Here is a 25587-nt window from a genome sequence, read left to right as displayed (position 1 = left end):
TTTCATGTGATGCTATGCAGATTGCGCCCAGTATAATTGTATAAAGAGCCAATCATCAATATTGGGGAGAGTGGTAAGGTCACTGCACCCATAATCCAGAGGCCCAGGCTAATGCTCCGGGGGACATGGCTTCAAATCCCACCCACGCCAGCTGATGGAATTTAAATTCAATTAATAACACCTGGAATTTAAAGCTAGTCTCGGTAATGGTGACCATCAGTGATTATTGGAAAAACCCACCTGGTTCACTAATGTCCTTTAGGGAAGGAAATCTGCCGTCCTTACCTGGTCTGGCCTACATGTGACTCCAGACACACAGCAATGTGGTTGACTCTCAACTGCCCTCTGAAATGGCCTAGCAAAACACTCAGTTTCGGGGCAATTAGGAATGGACAATCAATGCTGGCCAGCCAGTGATGCCCAAATTCCATGAAAGAATAAAGAAAAAAAAGTGTACCTACAGTCAACATTAATTTATAACTCAAGGCTGCTTAGAAATTGGAATTCCTGTATTGAAACTCTCTTAAAACAGTGGTTCTCTAACTTTTTGAAGGACCCCTTTACAAATAGACTCCTCCACCCAGCTGAAAGATAATGTCACACAATATTAGTAATATGACATTGCTGGATGCAGAGTGTATGTTAACGATGCTTTTTAAGAACACAGGTATTTATGTGCAGATGGAGTGAGGTGGACGTGTCTGCTTTTCACTGCAGAATCTGTCAATCAGTGTAGGAGAGCCCCTTCGGCCCATCGAGTCTACACCGACACACGAAAGGCCCTGACCTGCCCACCTAATCCCACTTGCCAGCTCTTGACCCATAGCCTTGAATGTTATGACGTGCCAAGTACTCATCCAGGTACTTTTTAAAGGATGTGAGGCATCCCGCCTCCACCACCCTCCCAGGCAGCGCATTCCAGACCATCACCACCCTCTGAGTTTAAAAAAAAAAGTTTTTCCTCAAATCCCCCCTAAACCTCCCACCCCTCACTTTTAACTCGTGTCCCCTTGTAACTGACTCTTCAACTAAGGGGAACAGCTGCTCCCTATCCACCCTGTCCATGCCCCTCATAATCTTGAACACCTCAATCAGGTCAATCCTTGACGTGATGTTAGACAATGGCATTTGTGAATCATTCTGCACTTCCAGTCTGGGCCCACACACTTACTTTGGTGCCCTTCTCTTTTGGTTTAGTATTTAATATTTGAAAAAATACCTCCCCCCTTTTGGACAAAACTGAATTCACCTGGTGCTCATCAGCAGCTATACCTGGTAACATTCCAGCCACACCCTGAGCTCCACCACACGCACTGCTCCCTGAGACAGGACAGTCAGTCCATCTGTGCTACACATGGTGGCTGCACTCTGCTCCACGATGTCACCACTCATTAACTTACTCTGACCTGACCACCCTCCTGCACCCCCTACCCCCCTTTCCTGATCAAAGCACCCTTGGCAGTTACTCAATCATAAACTAGCCCTGTTCGGTAAGCACTTCTGTGCCATTTTGTGGACCCTCCAGAAAGTATTAAGTCCGCCGCTCCTTTACTGCACCATTTGAGGAAGGATGTTGTGGCATTGAAGGCAGTTCAGAGGAGGTTCACCAGACTGATTACAGGGATGAAGGGGTTGATGGATGAGGAGAGATTAAAATGTTTGTGCTGGAGTTTAGAAAGATGAGAGGGGATCTGATTGAGATATGTAAAATTTTAAAAGGGATTGATAAATGTAGACAAAATGTTTCCTGTTATGGGGCAATCTCGAACAAGAGGTCACAGGTGTAGTTTGAGAGGTGGTAGATTTAAAACTGAGAGGAGGAGGAACTACTTCTTGCAGAGGGGGGTGAATTTGTGGAACTCGCTGTCCCATCGCGCGGTGGAGTCTGAATCGCTGAATAGTTTCAAAAAGGAGATGGATATATTTTTAATTTTAAAAAGTGATAAGGGGAACAGGGGAACAGTTGGGGAGGTGGATTTGAGACCAGGGGGAGATCAGCCATGATCTGATTGAATGGCGGAGCAGGTTCGAAGGGCTGAAGTTGCCGCCTCCTGCTCCTAATTCCTATGTTCCTGTCGGATGAGCTTTAAACTGTCAGTTTGCTGTTGAGTTTCTGGAAACTGGATTGAAAGGTGAAGTGCCAACTATTGACTGAAAGGCCCAAATGCAACGTTTGGAAATAATTAAAAGTGCTTGAAAAACTCAGCAGGTCTGGGAGAAACAGAGTTAATGTTTCAAGCCCAACCCGGGTTCTGAAGAAAAGTCTTATCGGATTTGAGGTTAATTCAGTTTTTCTCTCTCCCCAGGCATGGCCAGACCTGAATATTTCCAGCATTTTCTGTTTTTATTACTGATTTGCAGCAACTGCAGTATTTTGCATGTATCTGAAGAGAACTCCTCAAACATCTAACCGGAAAAGCTGCTTTTTATTGGTGGCTTGTAGGAACAGCCCTGGCCACTGACAGAATATAACTCCGCCTTATTTTGTTTCTCAATCATGATGGGTCTGAGTTAACAGATACTTATTTAAAGAGTATTTGTGAATGAACAGGATCAGGTTTTTAAATTGAAGTCCAGCTGCAGGACGTATGCAGATTTAAAAATAACACACGACCACACTGCATATCTCCTCTGACCTTTAAGTAAGTCAGAGACGTACCATTTTCTTTCAACCGAGAATACGAGTGTGATACATGCTGTTATGTATTACCCACAGACTTGTAAATGAAAATTGTACAATATAGTTACTTTATAATTGCAGGGGTTTCATACATTGATATACTGAATGTTATGTACTTTTTTCTTTATCATGAGATGTGGGCATTGCTGGCAAGGTCAGCATTTGTTGCCCACCCCTATTTGCCCTTGAATGGCTATGCCATATCAGAGAGCATTAAGAGTCAACCACGTTACTTGGTGTGGAGTCACATGTAGGCCAGACCGGGTAAGGATGGCAGATTTCCTTCCCTAAAGGACATTGGTGAACCAGATGGGTTTTTACAACAATCGACAATGGTTTCATGGTCATCATTAGACTTTTGATTCCAGGTTTTTATTGAATTCAAATTTGACCATCTGCCGTGGTGGGATTCATACCCGGGTCCCCAAAGCATTACCCTGGGTCTCTGGATTACTAGTCCAGTGACAATGCACTCTGTAAAGAAAGGTCATGAAAGATGCTATAGAAATGCAATTTCTTTTTAATTATCTGTGCAGTTGTGAATTTTAACATTTCCCATCCAATTTTTCTTATTTGTAGTTGCATCAACGCACTCATTAATTAGATTTTTTTCAAACCCCATTGGCTCCGTCAGTCCAAATCCAATACTGCCTTGGGGGAGTTTGTTAGTGAATGTGATTTTAGCAGTATATTTTTCAGCTTGTTGTAAAACTCCATCCCGTGTCCTTTAGCAAAGGAAGTCCTGAGCCTATTGTGACTACAGACCCACACGCAGTGCAGCTGACTGTTAAATGCCCTCTGAATAGCCATGCATGGCACTCTGTTTTTCAAGCTGCTACAGAAGGTTCACCATCTCTCTCTTTGAAACGAGGAGAGCAATAAATGCCGACCTTACCAGAAATGTCCACATTCTGAGAATGAATTTAAAATTATTCATTCTCTGTCTGTATTTCTCTCTCGTCCCTCTTACACTCTCTGTCCCTTGCTCGCTCTCTCTTTCTCTAAATGCACACTAGAGACAAGAAATTGAATTGTGTGGGTCAGTTTAGCCTCCAGGTTAGAAATGGAGCTACAGCTGCTGGAGAGATTTCACTTTTACAAGAGGTGCCCCACTAAACACATCCCCAAACAGACACCCAACAGCCTGAATCATAGAATCCCTACAGTGCAGGAGGAGGCCATTCGGCCCATCGAGCCTGCACTGGCAACAATCCCACCCGGGCCCTACCCTGTAAACCTCTGTATTTACCCTGCTAATCCCCCTGACACTAAGGCGCAATTTAGCACGGCCAATCAACCTAACCCGCACAACTTTGGAGTGTGGGAGGAAACCCATGCAGACACGGGGAGAACGTGCAAACACCACAGACAGTGACCCAAGCTGGGAATTGAACCTGGATCCCTGGCGCTGTGAGGTAGCAGTGCTAGCCACTGTGCTGTCCCACTCCTCTCCAGAGAGCATCCAGGATGTGCCAGTATTGCCTGGGCAGCTATGAAAACACAATAGAGAGACCAGAGTCGCCCTGGGCACTCAAGGATTTTATTTATTGTTTATGGAAAAAATGAAGCTGCGAACTGGAGGTTACTTGCGCTCTGGGATACAGCTGTCAAAATGCATTGTCCCACAGGGGAGTGAATTAAAATTGCAGCTGTTATATATCCCAGTCTATTGCTATCAGTTAGAAACTACTTGACATTGTTCAAAAGACTGAACGAATGAAAGGCTCCAAATTGCCTGGTTGATTTATTTTAATATCTCTGGTGAAATGCATGTACAGTTTCCAGTCCAATCTGAATGTACAGACAAACCCCTTCGGCATGTTGTTGCATCCTTTGCAGATGGCTGTTCAATAACTTTTTAACAAAACTAAGCAGTAGGTGAATCTATTTTAGCCAAATATATTCAGTCACAAAGAGGAATACAGTCCCAGCATTCCCATAGGATTTGATTACTCAGTGAATGAGCTTAGTTATATCTGCTGTTTTTGTTGATGATCTGAAGTTAAATTCTCATTTGGCAGGGGATCAGCAGTGACCGAGCTTTCACTGGTGAAGCATAATTTTCAAACAGTTCTATTCACAACTTTTCAAATCCAGGCTTTTTAATAAGCTTTGGCAGTGAACATGACACATACATCAGTCATACAGGATGGAGTTTAAAATAGACAAACAGCCTGTTTCGCACCTCAAAAGGCTTTGAGTAAACTGTGGGCTGAATTTTTATTATTACGGCAGGCTGTTAGTGGATTGACCTCCTGTTTTTCACCCAGTTTGATATTGATTTCTAGACGGGGATTAGATCAGGCCCTTGATTAATCTTCACCTGTTCTACAGTGAACAGTAAAAGTGAAAACATATGCCCCAATGTTAAATCATTGAATCACTTTTGAATGGTTTTTATTTTTTTTTAATCCCTATGAGATGTCAAGTGTGGGAGAATGTTACTTTAACTCATCTTGTAGAATCATAGAATTATACAATCCCTACAGTGCAGAAGGAGGCCATTCGGCCCATCGAGTCTGCACCAACCACAATCCCACCCAGGCCCTATTCCTGTAACCCCACATATCATGCATATGACTGTACCTCATGCATATAGATTTGAGAATCTGCTCATTTAGTCCTTTTATTTCAAGCATTTATCTATTTTGGAAAAGCTGTTGTAAGTTCTGCATTTTTAAAAATTCATTCATTCATGGGCTGTTGACATTACTGGCAAGGCCAGCACAGCAGGTTTCCTTCCCTAAAGGATATTAGTGAACCAGATGGATTTTTACAGTAATCTGGTAGTCACGTGGACACCGTTATTTAAAGTAGCTTTGTATTATTATCTTAGGATCTAATGTTTAGGTTTTATTTTATTAACTGAATTGAATTTCCCCAGCAACTGTGGGAATTTCTCGGAACTCAGCTCCTTGGAATGGTATTTCAGCTCTCTGCATTTTAACATAACCAAGAGTGCATAGCCTGTGTGGAGTTTGTATGTTCTCCCCGTATCTGCGTGGATTTCCTCCGGGTGTGCCGGATTCCTCCCCACTCCAAAGATGTGCAGGTTAGGTTGATTGGCCATGCTAAATTGCCCCTTAGTGTCCTGGGATGCTTAAGTTCGAGGGAATGGCAGGGTAAATATGTGGGGTTACGGGAAAAGTGCCTGGGTGGGTTGTCAGTGCTGGCTCCAATGGGTTTCACGACCTCCTTCTGGACTGTAGAGATTCTATGATAAGATCTCCTCCTGATCCACTGCTGTTCAATTTACTTCGAATTTTACCACTGAATGTGTACTTCCTTTTCCTACTCCTCCTGCCAAAGTGTCTTACACCACCTTGTTTCTGTGTCTGTAATCTGTCCGCCCATCTTTGGTAGCCTGCCTATATCTTTCATAAACTGAGAGTTTGCCACTTTCACGATTCGGGTATCCATGGACCAAATCCCCATTCTTTTTCCTTAATTCCCAGACCTGGAGCATTTAAACATATGAACAGCCTCAACACAAACTAGTGCAGAAACTGGTACTGTGTTCTGTATCAAGCCGACTTCTGTTTTATACTGCATAGCCAGCTACAGAGTAAACCTTCATCACATCAGTGTGAACTACCCCAACCTGGGAGTCACATCCTCCAGAGCCTGTGAGATCCTGACACCAGTTATCTGTTCAGCTTGTGCTGAGTGAGATTTCCACAGGAAGGGCAGTTTTGTTGCACGAGTCTTTGTTGTTCAGGAAATGCACTGCGAGCTCCAAGACTTAACAGCTAGTGGAGAGAAAAAGTTTTCAATCTGAAGGGAACATTGATGCAATAATGTAGTTACTGTGTTATTAAAGTGGTATCCACGTTTTCTGGAATAAAAACAGAAAATGCTGGATAAACTTGGGTCTGGCAGCATCTGTGGATGCTTTTGCTGTTCTATTTTGCTATCTTACTTTAATGCTACTATTAGCACCTTCACTCCTTAACCAGACTGATTCCTGGAATGACAGGACTGACATATGAAGACAGACTGGGCTTGTACACACTGGAATTTAAAAGAATGAGAGGAGACCTCATAGAAACACACAAAATCCTGATGGGACTGGACAGGTTAAATGTGGGAAGAATGTTCCCAATGTTGGGGAAGTCCAGAACTAGGGGGTCACAGTCTAAGAATAAGGGTAAGTCATTCAGGACTGAGATGAGGAAGAATTTTTTCGCTGAGTTGTGAACCTGTGGAATTCTCTACCACAGGAAGCTGTTGGGGCCAGTTCGTTACATATGTTCAAGAGGGAGCTGGATGTGGCTAAAGGGTTCAAGGGGTATGGAGAGAAAGTGGGAGACTGAAAGGGCATGATCAGTCATGATCATATTGAATGGTGGTACAGGCTTGAAGGGCCAAATGGCCTACTCCTGGACCTATTTTCTATGTCTAATGCTACTATTAACAGTCCCTTTGTCTTGTTCATGACATCTTAGGCAGTCAATCTGCTCCACCTCCCTCTCCAACTACATAATTCATAACATCTCTATCCCTCTTCAGCTCTGAAGTCAAGACTCAAAGCATCAACTCTGGTTCTCGCTCCACAGATGCTGCCAAACCTGCTGAGTTTATCCAGCATTTTCTTTGTTTTTATTTTATGTTTTCTGGATTTTCTTTTTGGTTAACATTTGTCTGTTCCCACAGCAAATGAAGGAAGCTGATGAGTCACTGATAAAGGATCAGCAAGATGCTGAAATGAAGACCAAAGAAAAGAAAGCTTTGTGAGAAGTGACACAGTACTGACTTTAATCGGTTTAAGCCATATACCAAGATGTGTAATAGACACGTAGTGGGTGTGAAAAATATGCATTGCATGAAAACTCGTCACAGCAATGGTGCTACATGTATTCAATTTCTTTTGTAAATTTACCCATTAATGCTTTTGCATGATGTTGTCACTGTGGGTTATCTGAAACAAGGATGATAAATCAATTATTGCTGAAGAATGAAGCTGGACCAGGACACACGTGGGTGGATGCTGAAAGACAAGGGGAAGATTTATTCTAAGAGGTGAACACTGAGCTGCAACTTCCAAATGAGCAACATTTCAAGCAGGTAGCTAGAAATGTTCTGTCATTGGCTTGGTGCTCAGGATGGGAGAGTGTGTTAAAAAAAATTCCACTGGTCTGTGTCTTGAATTTAGTAAAAGGTGGAATGTTCAGGTTTTAAAAAGCCTTGTATTAATCACAATAAATTAAATTGCACTCCTTGACCTGCTAGCATCTTTGCAAAGTGTTTGGAGCATGTGACTTTGGAATTCAAACTGCTGATAATGAAGTCATTGTAAGTTAGCAACTGTTTTATTCTGCATCATGGCAATGGTTAGCCCTGCTGCCTCACGGTGCCAGGGATCTGGGTTCAATTCCAGTCTCGGGTCATTGTCTGCGTGGGTTTCCTCCCACACTCCAAAGATGTGGGGCTATGCTCAATTGTCCCTTGGTGTTAGGGTAAATATGTGGGGTTACAATGATATGGCCTGGGTGGCTTGATGGGCCAAATGGTCTCCTTCTGTATTAAGGATTTGATAAACTGATGGGGGCCCGTGTAGTTGTGTAATCATTTCCACTTGTGGGAAAGTTCAAAACTTGGGGATATAAATATAAGATAGTCACTTATAAATCAAATAGAATGCAGGAGAAATGTCTTTACCCAGAGAGTGCTGAGAATGTGGAACTCGCTACCATACAGAGTGACTGATGCAAAGATACATAAAATAACTGAAGGAAAAGGTGGGATGAAGTATTGTCATTAAACTGGCTGTCAGGGGTGATGTCTGAAATACTGGCCTCTACCCCATAGAGGCTGAATGCCAATTCCCCCAACACTTCCTTCCACTGGACTGTGAACCCACCACCAATCATCATTCCATTGTTTCCGGGACTGTCATTTTCCATTTGGAGATTTCTCTCTATTGTCTGTAATCGCATCATCCTCCAACAGCCAGCAGTCCACAGCTACCTCCTTCCCAACATGCACAAACGGGAATGCCCGGTACTCCCATTGTTACAGCTCTGCTGAACTGTTTTCTGTCCAGTGTCTTCCCACCTCTGTCATTTTAACAGCTTCCTGGCTTTAAGCTTCTAATTTTCACCACAGCCATCAATCCCTTAACATGTGCATCCCCTATGAGAGCCTTGCAGCTCTTCAATCTTCCTTGAACATAGGTCCAACTAGTCCACGTTCACCATTCCATCTGACTGAATTTGTTCTCCCTCTGAACAGCTTTTCCTTCTACTCCATTCTCTTCTTCCAAATAAAAGGTGTTGCTATGGGAGCCTGCATGGCTTCAAGTTATGCCTGCCCTTTTTGGGGCTTTGCACCACTTCCTGCTCTTACCCCAAACTGGAAAATATTAACTTTGCTTCCAATTCCCACTCTTCTTTCACTTCATATTGTCCATCTCCAACTCTTCCCTTTCTATCTCCATTTCTGACAATAGCCTATCAACCAATATTCACCATAAAACTGACTCTCAGCTATCTTGCCCCTGACCCCTGGAAGGAACCCATTTGATTCTGAGTTTCTTTTTCCACCACATCTTTTCAGGTGATACAACCTTCCACACTAGCACTTCTGATATGTCAATCCTTTTCCTTGACCAAAGATTCCCCCTGCTGTGGTGACAGGGTCCTCCACCATGCCTGTTCTATGTATTTGCACTCTCACCCATTTCCACTCACTCCCAGAGCCATGATAGAAACAAGAAGCAGGAGGAGGCCATTCACCCCTTCAAGTCTGCTCTGCCATTCACTTTGATCATGGCTGATCAGCAAATTCAATGTCTTGATTCCTCCCCATATCCCTTTAGCCCCTACAGCTTTATCTAATTTCTTCTTGGAATCAGACAATGTTTTGGTCTCAACTACATTCTGTGGTAGTGAATTCTACACATTCACCATCCTCTGGGTAAAGAAATTCCTCCTCAGTGTTGAAAGGTTTACCCCTTATCCTCAAACTATGACTCTTAGTTCTGGACTCCCCCACCAATGGGAACATTCTTTCGGGATCTCATAGGAACTTATAAAATTCTCTCACTCTAAACTTCAGTGAATATAATCCTAACCGACTTAGTCTCTCCTCATATGACAGACCTGATAAACTTGCGCTGTACTCCCTCTATAGCAAGGGCATCCTTCCTCATAAGGACACCAAAACTGCATACATGCAAAAATGCTGTGGCCTCACCAAGCTCCCATACAATTGCAGCAAAACATCCTTATCCATATACCCAAATCAAAATGATAGAAGCTGAGGGCTAAGGCAATCCTACCACACCACTCTCTAATGGATCACACACTGCCATTTTTACCATCTCCACTGTGATGCCACCACCAAACACATTGTTTCCTGCCCCTTTCAGCATTCCAGAGGGACTGTTCCCTCCACAACACCCTGTTATGTTTCAGTCATCATGAAATACCCTCTCCCTTTCCTATGACACCTTTCCATATAAGTGAAAGCGATGCAGCAAATGCTTCTAAAACAGGTAATTCTGGAGAATTGTCTCTTCTGGAATAAATATTATTGGGAATAAAATACCTCATGTGCTGATGTTTTCTCCAAAGCTTTCAAGCTGGCCACACATTTGCCTCAGACCTGTGCAGCAATTCTAGAATTTCCCTGCAGTATGTTGCTGGTGTCACCAAAACAACTTTTGTGCCAGTCAGTGATGTGTTCTTGAGATAGGGAACAAGTTAACTCAAAGAGGCACAAGCAGCATGTATACATGTGCAAAGGTCAACCAAGATTAGACTCTCTTCATACCCAAATAAAAGTTCACATGCTCATAGTTTGAAAGAAACAACTGATTGATAAGTCAGCCACACTATTTAATTCAGTTGTAAATATACTAATTTGAAGACAGGTTGGAGCATGGGATGCCACATTTTCAGACTATTACATTATTTGGTCCAATAACATTCATAAGTAGTGGTTACTCTCTGTTCTTTGCACCAAAGGATGCACCACAACATACAACACATGCACAATCATTTACTTGGGACAACTCCATCCAGAACACAGACAAAGTTTAACATGGGGTGTTTCCACCTACATTAATCTATTACGAACCGACAGCTGTACATAGTCACTGTTGTTACCCTCAGTACCATGTATACACGAATATTTACACTTCTTATACAAATACACAGGGTAGGAGAGTTCTAAAAGGTGCCATCACAAGGCTGTACATAAAATACTGTATAAACAAAACTATTTACAATAATTCAAAAACTTAGCTGCAACTACACAATTGCTGCGAATTCCCTTCACTATATATATTTTTCCACAATTAAAATCAGGTTATTAAAAACTGGAATGCCTATATTGTGTTAAATGACTAACCCACCCCATTTCCCAGGTAGTGTTTGGTTTGGAACGTACTTCCATCACTAGATGATTTCCTCAGGGTCTACAGATCTACATTTGTGATAGAGGTTTCCATAGTCTGTGATATAGGTTAACAACCCTGAAGAGCATAAACACAATACCCATTACAGATTGAAGCCCATCTGATTTTGTTTTAAAAACTTCTCTCCACTAAGTTCAACAGATATATGGATGATTGCTGAAAGTGACTGAGGTTTTGATCACAGATCATTATCTATTCAGGTTCCACCAACACTGACCATCCCTCCTACTGGTCACAAATGTGTGTCTGAGGCCTTGAAATGTTAATCTGCAGGAATCTATAGTTCATCCCCTTCCACGCCAGGAAAGGGGTGGGAGGCATTTCAAACCGTACACTGCAACACATAAGCAGCAAGTAATTCACATTTTTTAAAAAAGTCACAGCTACACTGACACTTGTCTTTCCAAAAAAATTACATCTTATTGGCCTGCAAGAGACAACACAACTTTGCTTCATATATATTCCAGTCACTGGAGCACATGGCTTACCCCACTGAACTGACAATAAGCAGATGTAAGTAAGCATAAACAGACAGACAGGCTCGCCCGGCTGCAGTGCTTTCTCCATTAAGGGTCAGCACGAGCACCGGCAGAGTTACTTCCCACCATCTCTGTCCATTTATAGCACCTTAAAATTCCTGCTCAAGTTTGCCTTATCCTGAGTTTAAGTCAACGCGGACTAACTGGTACTGATGTGGGCTCACTGCAGTTAAGACTCTCCAGTGTGACTGCTCTGCAGACAGCCATTCACCCTTGGAATATAGAATACTTCAGGAGCTGCAATGTTTCTGTTATTGCTTTGGTTCTTTTCTGTGGAGTATGCCATGTGACCCGTGTTCTTTGATCAGATGGTTCAAAACAATATACATTTGTGTATTCTCCCTTAAGTGCTACATTTAGAGCTACAAAGTGCTCCATTTACTTAAACTGCATTTAGCTCCATTAACACCGCACAGACGGGTTGATGTTAAACCTCAAGTTAATACAGATATTAAAATTCTGCCCAGCTTCTGTTTTTCTTGTTGGGAAATTAAAAGTAGTAGCAAGCAGCATGCACAAAGACCATGCATTGTCAAGATACTGAACAAACAAATGCAAAACAGCAATAAATAACTCTCAAAGCCCATTTAAAAGCTCAAGACTGAAAAAAAAAGATATTTCACTGTGCTAAGTCAAGTCACAAACTGTAACCAGCAAGGACAACAGTCAGAATAGGCTGAAACTATTAAATAACTTGACAGCAGCCAGTCTGACTGGAGGTACACAGCAACTCATCCTTGGAGTTCCGCTGAATGTTCACAGAAATCATTTTCTCGCAGAGAGGTAGCTGTAGAACATTATTCTTCAAGTTCATGTTGTTCTCTTTTGACATTTCAAGCTCATTCAGAAGGTCAGCTACTTGGTCAGAATAAGACTTCCTGCAGCAGGAAGGGGAGGCTCGCTCCATTATATTGGTGGAGGCGATGCACATTTTCCAGGCTGATTTCTCATGTATTCGGATTGCTGAAGTCGGCTCAATGATATATCTGCTACCACTGCCACTGTGTAATTGTGACCCCAGGCACAGGCTCATCAGCTTCAGGCTCTCCATCAGCTCCAGGCTCTCCATCAGCTCCTCGGCAACTCTGGATGACTGCGAAGAGTATCCCTGGGTTGTACAGCTGCGGGTTGTTGTTCCCGTGTTGTTGGTGCTCCCACCGGAGTCGTTCGAAGGGCTGCTCCCGCCTTTGTTATCATCACTTGGGCTGCTCTTGTCAAGGCCAGCGTTTCCATCACTTGGTTTGCCCTGCCCACTCCCATCTCCTCCACTTCCCGGAGGCCCCTCACCACTGTCACGACGATGCCAGGAGTAAGTGAATCCGCCATCTTTGTCCAGAAGTCTGCGACTTTCTGAATCGTCATCACTGGTTTCAGAACTGCTGCAGCTTGAGCCTCGGCCTTGACTTTTCCGTTTGTGGTATCGTTTGTGCACCGTGCTCGGAGAAGCTATGTTCATCTTTAGCCGACTGAGTTTGGGAGGCAGGTTTTCATCCATGTCAAAGTCATCGTCTGACTCACCCTCCTCAAAGATCTGATTGAGGACAGGAGCACTCTTTCTGGTCGTTAGCCGGTTTGTTATAGAAGGTTTACGTCGCAAAACTACTTGTGTGGGAAGAGGAATTGCTTTTTTGTCATCTTCATCGTCCTCCTCATCCTCCTCCACCCTGAACAGACATGTCCTATTGCTTGCACCCGGCTTTCCAGCCGACCCAACAGTCGATGTCTCTTCCTTCTTTGCAGGCTCACCAGATTTCATTCGGTGCCCATTAATAATGGACTCTGCAGTGCGGGCTGGTGAACAGACAACAGGAATAGACACTGGATGGATAATGGGTGATGCTGTGATGTCTTCAATATCTTTGGGCACATCAATTTTTGTCGGCCAAGACTGCCTAGATACAAACAAAAGAGGGGGTAAAAAGAGAAAACAAAAAGCTTTAAGTCACCCATTTTGTTCATTTTCTTCCAGACTTTTATGATCTTGAAGTTAAATTTGGATTTACATTTCAGGAAGTTAATAATACAGAATAACATGTTTAACTTTAGACATTCAAGCTAATCCTGCCTCCTCAAAGCCTTAGCATAAACTGGTTGTGATGTTGAAGGACTTGTTAAGAAAGAATCCTTCCAAACAATGGACAGAACAATACAAGTAAATCCACTCTGCTAAAGGAATCGTCTTCAACTCCTGAATTTCGAGAGAGAATCAATACAGACACCTCAATTAGTGCAGATGTATCCCCATTGTAATAGAGCCGAGATTGTGGATCACTTCAACTGCTCTTCCAGAAGGTTAACCAAGTGTTTCATGTTCAGACAGGTCCTGTGGGCTGATGGATCTTTACTGCCCCAGCCAGAGCATTTAAATCGTTCAGCACTTCACCTAATAACCATTGCCTTTTGGTGGTGGTACTGGATGCTGAATGGTGGGACTGACTAACTTACTCAATTATGAGAAAATCATTTAAATCGTAACTTGATCTGTTGCGGTGATTACAGATGAAGCTGGTCAAATATTGTGATTCAAATTGCTGATTTAATTATAGGTAACTAGCTGTTGCCCTAACTAGGTGACTAGCGTGCAGGTCACTTCATGAACTGGTATAAGGCAGGGAGGGAGAGATAAACAAAAATGTATCAAGCTCTTGCCCAGTCTGAAGACAGACCACACTCACTGGTTTTAGAGGTTTTATTTATTAACATTTATTTAACATTATCCATTAGGTCTCAAATCTGTTGTGATTAAAAACTAGAATTCCATCCGTTTTTCCTCTTTTATAGCCTAACTGACCTGAGGTGTTGTCATAAATGTCCAGCCTCAAACCCCTCTGCACTCACACAGAATGCTCAATTCCAGATTTCCCTTTTCCATTTCTTTATTTCACTCTAACATACATTAGCTTCCATTTGTATAACCATGGAATATAAAATTTGATGGCGAAACCTCTAATGCAGACTGTCCACTCGAAGACAGTTTTAACACAGGCCAGCAGATCAAGACTTTGGGAAACTCTTAGACAAGATGCAAGCATCTGGCATCAAGGCTTTAGCACTATGGTTCTCCACTCTTTCTTTGGCATCAATTGGCAATGGTGTTATTTAGTCATTCAATGCTTAAAAACAAGATGATTTGTGGCTTTGCCTGCAAATCTTATTCTGCACAATTCAATAACACATCACTGTCCATCACACTGTGTTCGGTGCACTCAAACATGTGCCATCATCACGTTTCAATTAAAAGGACCAGTCTCTGTTTTAGACACCTGCTAATGTGACTCTGGGGAAAGCACAGGTCCTGTGCAGCACCCAGGCTCACACACCACCTACCTGTGACTGAGTACAACCCTCCCCATGAGAAATATCCAGCTCCAAGTAGCTTAAAAAAAAACTATTAAAGCAAGGGTTTCGCGTTATACCCTGGCTATTTCTACAAATCGTTTAAATAGCAGATACCTGTATTGGCAGGAAAGTGGATTAGTAGAGCAGGTCACTCATGACTCTAAAAGCAGAGAGATAACCCAAGGAGAAAATAATTCCTCAGGTGAAAACCGATTACTCAAACTGTCTTTCCTTGTGAATCCTGTGACCTTACAGTAAAAAAGTATCTTTAGTTCTTACAAAAAAGCTTCTTACACTAAACTAAGCCCAGAAATATGTAAAAGCTGTTCCAAACATCTCTGTGCAACTTTCAGGTCCCCTAGAATTAAAGGCATCATATACAGGAATATAGACCACCCACAGTCCATCTGATCAGTCCCAGGTTTTGTGACTACTTTAGGACAGGCTACCAAGCATACCACAAGGGTAGCTGAGGGGGTGGTTTTACCAAGACTGCCAACACCCTCGAAGGGAATTCATTATCCACACATTGCGGGTCAGTAAGAGAGTATTCTATCAAAAGATTAACATTGTACAAGATAAATATGTAGAATATTCTGCTCACCACACGCACATTTCCATTAAATACCTTCAATAAAACACACCAAATACAACCTGGTGCTGAACTGGGATAACTGATTATTGCAACACTGCAGAAGTTTGTGTGCGCGCGCATGTGTTTGCGCATGTGGGATTTCACCATGTCAATTCCTTCCTTGTTGACAAACTAGGTATAAAATTGGCTCCGGCAACCCTGCGAGAATGGCAGGTCCAGCAACTTAGAAAAAGAACCCTTAGAAATACTAGCATACAGAGGGATCTTGGCGTGCAGATCCACAATTCCGTGAAGGTGGCAACTCAGGTGGACAAGGGGTCAGAAGATGTATGGCATGTTGGCCTTTATCAGTCAGGCATTGAGTATAGGAATTGGAAAATCATGTTGCAGCTGTAGAAGAGTTTGGTTAGACCGCGTTTGGAGTATTGTGTACAATTGTAATCGTCTCACTACAGAAGGATGTTGATGCATCGGAAAGGGTGCTTTTATTAACAGGGGGTTGGAGTTTAAGAGCCGTGGGGTTATGCTGCAACTGTACAGGACCTTGGTGAGACCACATTTGGAATATTGTGTGCAATTCTGGTCACCTCACTATAAGAAGGATGTGGAAGCGCTGGAAAGCGTGCAGAGGAGATTTACCAGGATGCTGCCTGGTTTGGAGGGTAGGTCTTATGAGGAAAGGTTGAGGGAGCTAGGGCTGTTCTCTCTGGAGCGGAGGAGGCTGAGGGGAGACTTAATAGAGGTTTATAAAATGATGAAGGGGATAGATAGAGTGAACGTTCAAAGACTATTTCCTCGGGTGGATGGAGCTATTACAAGGGGGCATAACTATAGGGTTCATGGTGGGAGATACAGGAAGGATATCAGAGGTAGGTTCTTTACGCAGAGAGTGGTTGGGGTGTGGAACGGACTGCCAGCAGTGATAGTGGAGTCAGACACTTCAGGAACATTTAAGCAGTTATTGGATAGGCACATGGAGCACACCAGGATGATAGGGAGTGGGATAGCTTGATCTTGGTTTCAGATAAAGCTCGGCACAACATCCTGGGCCGAAGGGCCTGTTCTGTGCTGTACTGTTCTATGAAAGATTTACCAGGATGTTGCTTGGTTTGGAGGATATGGACTATGAAGAAAGGTTGAACAAACCTGAATTGTTTTCATTGGAGTGTTGGAGGATGAGGGGGACCCGATAGAGGTTTACAAGCTTATGACAGGCTTGGATAGAGTGGATGGTCAGTCTTTTTCCCAGGGTCAAAGGGTCAATTACTCAGGGACATAGGTTGAAAGTGAGGAGCAGGGTGTTTAAAAGAGACATAAGGGGCAAGTTTTTCCACACAGCGGGTGGTGAATGCCTGGAACGCACTGCCGGAGGTGGTGGTAGAAGCAGATTCTATAACAACGTTCAAGAGGCATCTGGATAGATACATAAATAGGCAGGGAATAGAGGGATATGGACCATGTAGAGACAAGAAAATATTAGATTAGAGAGGCATCTGTATCAGAACAGACTTGGTGGGCCGAAGGGCCTGTTCCTGTGCTATACTGTTCTTAGTTCTAACATGAGTGGCACATGTTATTAGAGCTAAAAATCAATACATTTCTGTTTGAAGGGGTGTGTCCGGACTTGTTGACTTTACACGTTAATCATCATTTTACATTTCTGCTTGTCCTTACCTGAACTGAGCTTTGATATGGCTTGGACTGGGAGATCGGTTCCTGACTTCTTTTTCCTGTTTTTCCTTCAAGATCCTCTCAGCCAGCAAAAAGTAAGTGGCAGTGATATGATTGTACTTGTTACTTTCCAGGGCCCTTAGAAAATAAAGCAAGCAGCAAGAAAAAAAACCTTTTAATAGTCATTTAGAAAACTATTTGTTTATAATAAACACTTGGTGCACATTGTTTCTGACAGATACATTTACAAAAGGGTAAGGTGATCTTGTAGAGTGTTGGTGCAAACTGAATGTGAAATTCTATCATGTTATAATCACTGTTGCCAAAAGGCTTCTTCATTATGACTTCCACCTTCAACGAACAGCGTTATTGCAGCAGAATAATGCTATAGTGTAATATACAGTATCCACCTACTATTATAAAACTGCTAGGAACTCCCACATCACGTCACGAGAGAAATATTACACACTTCCATTATTTTACATTTATTTATTTTCTTGCAACCGTTGCATTTGAAATAAAACCAACTCCTACTTTTGGGTAAGTGGGAGAGCAACAGATACCTTGACAAACTAATTTGCCCTCCTCATCTCAGTCATGGATAAGCTGATTAATTAATTAGGTCAGCTTTTCAGAAATATGCAGTGAATTGAAAAATCAGTAAAGGATATTTAATGAAGGCCAACAACTTTTTAAACTGTAGATGTGAAAGTTGATCAGTTTTCAAAGGTTGGTGATGTTTCCTGTCCACTGATTAGATTTCTCTGACTCTATATTGCACTCTAGTTCTATTTTCTCATCTCTATTCAGTTGTGAATACTGGTAAATAAAGTTCATAATGGTATAATTTTTAATCTGCTCTCCCACAATGACATGCATCTCAAAGAACATTGTAATATACTCCATTTAAGTACATTTTTGTTGCAGCTGCATCTCAGTAGCCTTTAATCCAAGTCTTTTTGAACAGGTTGTTTTCGGAAAAAATACACAGCTCAGAAACTGAAATTGGGTTAAACCCATCAATGCCAGAAATTAGACAGTGTAAGTATTGTAAATGATGTGTCCGCGATACCCTCAAAAAAACAAAGCAAGCATTGATACAGACTTGTGTTTTGTTCACCAGGCTTTCTCTACACTTACTCAATAATGGTTTCTCGGTCTGCTATTTCACCAAGCACCATACGCTGGATAATGCCATTGTGCTCCTCCTCAGAAAGGTTCTTGTAAGAGACAAGTGGGATGTTGCACTTGGTTGCAGGTGAGGGGTCAATCCCTAGTAGCCAGGGGTGGTCCTCAATCTCTTCCAATGAGGCTCTTCGCTTTGGATCCCTCTGCAGCATCCGATTAATAAGACTGTTGGAAAGTCATACAATTAAACAGTTTTAAAATGTTGCCTTCAATGACTTAAATGACAGAATGGAAATACCCAAACATTAAGCAGCACAGTAGTTGGACCGGTGAGAAATGCTCAGGAAAACCCCCTTTGTGGAATTAACACAAGACAGACCAAACCTAGTTAGTAAAATTAAACTTGATGGATCAGTGGAACAAAAAGTATAATAAGTGTTTTTAAATGGTAACCGTGATATGCTACTGTTGTGCAGAATAACACAGGAACATCATGGAACAGAAAATACTAAATTTTCAAACATTAAAAATGGAATTTTCATACAAAATCGATTCTGATGAGGACAAAAGTAAATATTTCTTTCATATAAAAGGCCACTTTTAAAAATGCATTAACGCGAAGAGACTCCTCTGTGACAAGACAGTGTTGAAACTTCTTATTTTCCTGTTATCATTTAGAGTGTAGTGAACAGATGAAAAGCTGGCACAATAAAACACATTGGTACAATCTTGGCCAGAATTCTTCGGCCGTTAATGCCCAGCCGCAGTTGCCAGCTGGATGGAAAATTGGTGTTCAGCCAAATTTTCGGTCACTGCAGTGGGAACGGAGAATGCCACGAGGTTGGAGAATCTGGCCCCATAAACATAAACTGGTGCAGCGACAATAATCTTTCCCTCAATGTCCACAAAAAGACACTATAGTTAAAAAGCCCACCAATGGCTCTACTTTCCCAGAAAACTAAGGAAATTTTCCATGTCAGCTACGACTCTCACCAACTTTCACAGGTGCACCATAGAAAGCATTCTTTCTGGTTGTATCACAGCTTGGTATGGCTCCTGCTCTGCCCAAGACCGCAAGAAACTACAAAAGATCGTGAATGTAGCCCAATCCATCATGCAAACCAGCCTCCCATCCATTGACTGTCTACACTTTCTGCTGCCTCGGCAAAGCAGGCAGCATAATTAAGGACCCCACGCACCCCGGACATTCTCTCTTCCACCTTCTTCCATCGGGAAAAAGATACAAAAGTCTGAGGTTACGTACCAACCGACTCGAGAACAACTTCTTCCCTGCTGCCATCAGACTTCTGAATGGACTTGCCTTGCATTAAGTTGATCTTTCTCTACACCCTAGCTATGACAGTAACACTACATTCTGCACCCTCTCCTTTCCTTCTCTATGAATGGTATGCTTTGTCTGTATAGTGTGCAAGAAACAATACTTTTCACTGTATGCTAATACATGTGACAATTATATCAAATATTACTTATGCTTTCAAAAGATATTGCATGCTTCAATTTAGTAACTATTTAGATAATAGCAAAAATTAATAATTCCCTATTTACTCATTTACCAATTTAAACCTTGAACATTTTGCTTAGCACACAATTTGGTCTTTGTTTAAAATACCTGTTTCCCTTTCCACCTGCTCCTCTCCTAATGTGGATGGCTGGCTATTCGTACTGATATTCTAACGTTACACTCACCACTGACAAAATAAACATTGCCCTTGAGCCAAATCATTTGATTTGAAGTTGCTCTTGCTAGTGCTGGGAATCAGGTAAAAAAAAAAGGGAACTACGAGGAAGGATGAGAGCAGTGATCTATATGCAGAATGTGGAAATCATCTCTCAAATCTTCACTCCAGACATCTTTAAATTATCCACCAGCCCATCTTCAGAACAGCTGCCCACTTTGGATATTCTACATAAAATGGATAGATCTAGTCCAAGCTTGTCTGAGAGTCCAAGGTCCTTTGTGCAAGTAGAGCATAATGTTTAAAGGATTCCATGAATCATTCCTATTTGGCATCATGCCATCTTATTTTACCATAAAAGATTTGAATTTCCACGCAGCTTACACATACCTTATATGTACAGTACAACTGTTCCAAATACAGAATCTTGTTAAATACATTTACATCACTTAGGAATATTAAAGACCTCACAGAAGCAGTTAATATGAAAACATTAAGTTGAGAGGAATGTTGTTTCCACTTACTCCTTGCATTCTTTGGAGACACGGGATGGTACTGTATATCTGCAGTCCATGATCATGGTCAGCGTCTCACTGTCATTTGCCTCTTGAAATGGAGGTTGACCACAAACCAACATGAAAAGTATGACTCCCAGGCTCCAGATATCTGGAAAAAAAGAGGCAGGGGGGGAAATCCTTAAAACGGAATTATACAATCGTCACAGCACCGAAAGAAACCATTTAGCATATCGTATCTGTGCCAACTCTCTGCAAGAGTAACCCAGGTTAGTCCCTCTCCCCACCATCTATCCCTGTAGCACTGTAAATTTCATTTCTTCAGTCGCTTATCCAATTCCTTTTTGAAAGCCATGATGGAATCTGCCTCCACCAGACAGACTGTTAAAAGGCTTTGCTGCATGTCGGTGTTATTTCACCAATCACCTTACATCAGTGCCCCCTGGACCTCAACCTTTCCGCCAATCAGGACAGGTCTTCCCTATCTGCTCTGTTTAAATCCCTCATGATTTTGTACACCACAATCAAGCCTTCTCTCACTCTTCTCCTTTCTAAGCAGAACAATCTCAGTTTGACAATCTGTGTAGTTCAAGTCTTTCACTCTGGGAATCATTTGTGTAAATGTTTTATGCAAGCTCTCTAAAGCTTCCTAAAGCGTGGTGACTCGAATTGGACAGAATACTCCATTTGAGACCAAACTAATGTTTTATAAAGGCTCATCATTACCTCTTGGGCTTTTGCAATCCAATTATGCCTCTATGTATAAGGGCCAGGATCCTGAATGTTTGTTGAACCACTTTCTCAACTTGCCCAGCTGCATTCAATGATTTGCGTACAGTTAATCTCAGGTGTCTCTCCTCCTTAGAATGGTTGCCTTTATTTTATATTGCTTGTTCTGGTTCTTCCTATCAAAGTACACTACTCTGAATTTAATTTTATCTGCCATCTGCCCGCCCATTCCACCAGCCTGCTTATGTCTTCTTGGTCTATCACTGTCAGCCTCAGTTCACAACACTTCCAATTTTTGCATCATATGCTAATTTGAATTATGCCCTGCACACTCAAGTCTAGGTTATTAATATCTATCATGAAAAGCAGTTCTAACACTGACTCCTAGAAAACCCAACTGCATATCTTTCTCCAGTGCAAACAAACAGCCGTTTCCCACTATTCTCTTTCCTGTCGTGCAGCCAAGTTGCATTCACACTGCTGCAGTCCCTTTTATTCCAAAGGTTTTAATTTTGTTAAAAAGCCTGTTATGTGGCACTTTTTATAAAATGCCTTTTGGAAGTCCATGTACACAAAAACTGTATTACCCATGGAGTACAACATGGGGAGACAGTGGCATACTTGTAATGTCACTGGACTAGTAATCCAGAGACTCGGGTTCAAATCCCACCACAGCAGCTAATGGAAATAAATAAATCTGGATTTGAAAGCTCATATCAGTAATGTGGAATTATCATCGATTATTATGAAAACCCATCTGGTTCACTATGTCCTTGCCTAGTCTGGCCTTCGAGTTCACATGGGGATGTGGCCGAGTTTTAACTGCCTTCTGAAAAGATGTAATACCATCCACTCAGTTCAAGGACAATATGGGATGGGCAACAAATGCTGGCCTTGCCAGTGACAACCCACATCCCGTGAAAGAATACATCATAAAAACCCCTGTACATTGTTATTTCATCAAAAAAACTAGAATAGTCTGCATGATGTAAAACTATAAATCTACATTTAGACAATAAGTTCTGACAGATGTTTTGTCAAAATTAAAAATTCATTTAATTTGTGTAATATTTGTTTTGATACAGTTCAGTATTATATCATCCTAATTGCAAAGGTTGTGAAGTTGCTTTAACAGTAATCATCATTGTTCCTAACTGAGAATAGAAATTCGTGTTTATGACAGAGGTGTGTTTAAATGTCATGACAGAGACAAATTAGTTCAGAAACGAAGCTCTCCCAATAGTGGTAAATCCAGAAACACCAATACTTCATGATAGTTCAAGCCACATACATGGATACAGTACAAGAATTTGGACCACTGCCTATGCTAGTTAGCTCCCTCGCAGGCTCTGATTTCAAGGTTCAAGTTATCTAATTCTCTCTCGTCGATTAGTGTTGCAATTCACTGAGGCGATTGGTGGTATTCACATATAATCATTACTCTCCTATAATTTCCAGATGAAGGAAATGAAGGGATTGCATAGACAGAATGCAATAACTGTATAAAGGAATGTGCAGTTCAACCTTCCCTCACTTGCAAGAACAAGGAATTATCAAGATCCATCACAATGCTGTAGAACATTCAGCCTGTTTTCAAGAATGGCTGGATGCGACCCATCAGCAAATGCCCTGGGTGAAAAAAGCCATATTAATGCACCCAGAAACTGTACATTTCAGAATGTTATGGACATAGATCCACCTAATGCCACTCATTCCAAGTTGCAGAATCTTTAGATAACTAGATTGCCTCAAATAATGGAATAGGCGAGTGAAAATGATGGGACTTGACATTACAACCTTCAGGACACTGAGGTCCTCATGCAATCAGGCCCATCTAGCTTCCCTGAATTTCTAACATTGTGGCTAACCACAGGCAGACAATGAGTGTATGAGTGTTAAGGTTACCTTGAATGGTGTTTACTGCACACTTAAAATCTTTCATGTCGTTGGCATGGTGACAAATGTTTTGTGAATAGTGGAATGTATTATTGGGGGTGCGGTGTTGTGGTGAGGGAGCGAGTATGTAATGACTAAGCTCCACTCACCCATCACATATGATCTTAGCTAGCACAACAGTATTGATTTTAAAAGCCTGATCCTCATCATCAAATCCCTCCATGCCTTGTGCCACCCAAACGTTGAAATGCATACACCACTGAGCACAAAATGATCAGGAGCCACCTAAGATTGGATGAAAAAATTAAAACAGTTTTACGGCACTTGCCAATTCATGAATGGTAGTTTTGAAAAACAGATTTCAACTGCTCCATTTTCTGCTGATCACTTGTGCCCACTGGTACTTTATTTTTTGAATCATTCACATGTAGTGAATCAGTTATTCAATTGGTAACTTCATAGACATTTACTCATTTCAGACAGTCAATCATTAAATTTTACCCAGAGGACTTTCGATATCGAGGTGTGATGTCTAAAGTAAGGTACTTGAGTGATGGCTTTGAAAGAAAAAAAAACAATAGATATATAGGTACCAAGATTTAATTAGAGCAGATGTCATGTTATTCACAGGAAACCCAAATAAAACATCTATTTGACACCGATACTGCCTCAGTATTGATATACGCAACCAACTAAAATCCCTCTAATATTCTATAACATTTAACGTTTTACCAAAAGCACTGGGATCAGCTATATACTTAAGCTGCTTATCCCTGCAAAATAAGTGGAGAAGAAATCTCTTAAAATCAGACTGTCAGCTTAAATAGGCAGTAATGTTATCCTAACTGGTAAAGACATCCCTTCTTCAATGCAGACGCTTTTGGTATTAGAAGCAGTTAAAACTTATCTGCTACTAATTACTCATTTCAGAAGCTGCAAGCCTGGCTCAGTTAAATAGCATTCCCACTTCCCAGTTAAAAAGTTGTGGGTTGAATCCTTACTATTGACCAGAACATGCAATTTCAGCTGACACGTTGGTGCTGAGGGAGTGTCGTACTGCTGAAGGTGCCGTCTCAAGTGAGGTGTTAAACTCCATCTGGCGGTTTGGGTGGACACAAAAAATGCCAGAGTGTCCTGGCCAACATTCCTCCATAAATTGGCTGCCACAGTGATCAAGGGAACAACAGTAGCCACACTTCAAAAATATTGCTTTAGATGAAAAGAATTTCAGAACATTGCAAAGGTACAAAGCCCTACACAAGGGATACCTTTCTATTCATCGGAGACATTGGAACAATGTTATCTTGACCCGCCCAGCTGGAAACTGACAGGATTGGATCAGCTTCCCATTTTACATCTGCACTTGCCACCATTTCCATCCCTCAACTGGTTTTATTTCCTACTGAATTCAATGGAAAGCAAAATCAGCAGGGTGTAAAACTCAAGAGCATGAGAACTAGGAACAGGAGTAGCCCTTCAAACCCTTTCCGCCAATAAGACCATGACTGCTCATCTACCTCAAATCTACCTTCCCCACTATCCCCATAATCCCTCAATTTCTTTAACAGTTCCAAAATCTATTGCTCTCAGTCTTCAATATACTCTCATCAATTCAACATTCAAAGCTCTCTGGGTGCTAGGGAACTTCACTAGCTATCCAGCTTCTTCACCCACCTCCTCCCCCACCAAGAGACCAGGCAAAGATTTTCAAAGTTTAAATCAGCCTTTATTCAAGCTATAGCAGGGGAACCTGTTTCCAGACATGGCATACAGACTCCCAGAACAAAGGAATACAACAGCAATTATACCTCAGGTTCAGTTACAAGTGATTTATATACACCAATTGAAATTGTACACTTATTCGAGGGCAAACAATAGCCAAACACAACTAGTAGTTCCGATTACTTCATTTGTTTCCCATAGTACTATTTAACTAATTATAGCAACTCTACATTTGCCTAATTTCAATATCTGATCATGAACAAGGCATGTCCTTGAATGTCTGAAAGCTGTGATTTATGGATATATAGCACCCTTGCAGTAGCAGAGTCCCTCTCTGTTGTTTTCACAGCTGTAAGTTGCTGTCCTGCAGCTTCCCAGGAACTTTGATGCACTCAATGATTTTTAACCCCTTCACTGGGGTAGAAATTCCAAGGGTTTGCAATCTTTAAGAAATATCTCCTTAACTCAATCCTACACCCCTTATTCTGAGTCTGTGATCCCTAGTTCTAAACTTGCCAATCAAGGAAATCATCTTCCCTGCATCTACCCTGCCATGCCCCTTAAGAATTTTATATGTTTTAATGAGGCTGCCAATTCAGTTGCTTCCCACAGCGCTGATGAGGTTAAAATTACTCCCCTTATCTCCAACCTGAGTGC

General features: G+C 41.8%; 2 protein-coding genes across 3 annotated transcripts in view; one reads left to right on the top strand and one right to left on the bottom strand.

Moving 5' to 3' along the window:
• ano10a (anoctamin 10a) overlaps positions 1–7901 on the top strand; it is a 91243-nt gene extending 83342 nt beyond the window's left edge. The window contains exon 13 of the mRNA XM_078216914.1: positions 7334–7901. Coding sequence (XP_078073040.1) covers positions 7334–7414 — 81 coding nt within the window. The 3' untranslated portion in view covers positions 7415–7901. The remainder of the gene's footprint in view (positions 1–7333) is intronic.
• A 2578-nt stretch (positions 7902–10479) lies between these two features.
• Positions 10480–25587, bottom strand: part of snrka (SNF related kinase a) — a 48689-nt gene continuing 33581 nt past the window's right edge. For both annotated transcript variants that reach the window (XM_078216912.1, XM_078216913.1), the window contains 4 exons: positions 20593–20734; positions 18384–18596; positions 17247–17381; positions 10480–13530 (listed from right to left, as the gene is read on the bottom strand). In XM_078216912.1, coding sequence (XP_078073038.1) covers positions 12324–13530; positions 17247–17381; positions 18384–18596; positions 20593–20734 — 1697 coding nt within the window. In that variant the 3' untranslated portion in view covers positions 10480–12323. The remainder of the gene's footprint in view (positions 13531–17246; positions 17382–18383; positions 18597–20592; positions 20735–25587) is intronic.

Source organism: Mustelus asterias, chromosome 7 (genome assembly GCF_964213995.1).
Source record: "Mustelus asterias chromosome 7, sMusAst1.hap1.1, whole genome shotgun sequence".
NCBI lineage: Eukaryota > Metazoa > Chordata > Chondrichthyes > Carcharhiniformes > Triakidae > Mustelus > Mustelus asterias.
Note: the sequence above shows the minus strand (reverse complement) of the source record. Positions and strands in the feature narration are given on the sequence as shown.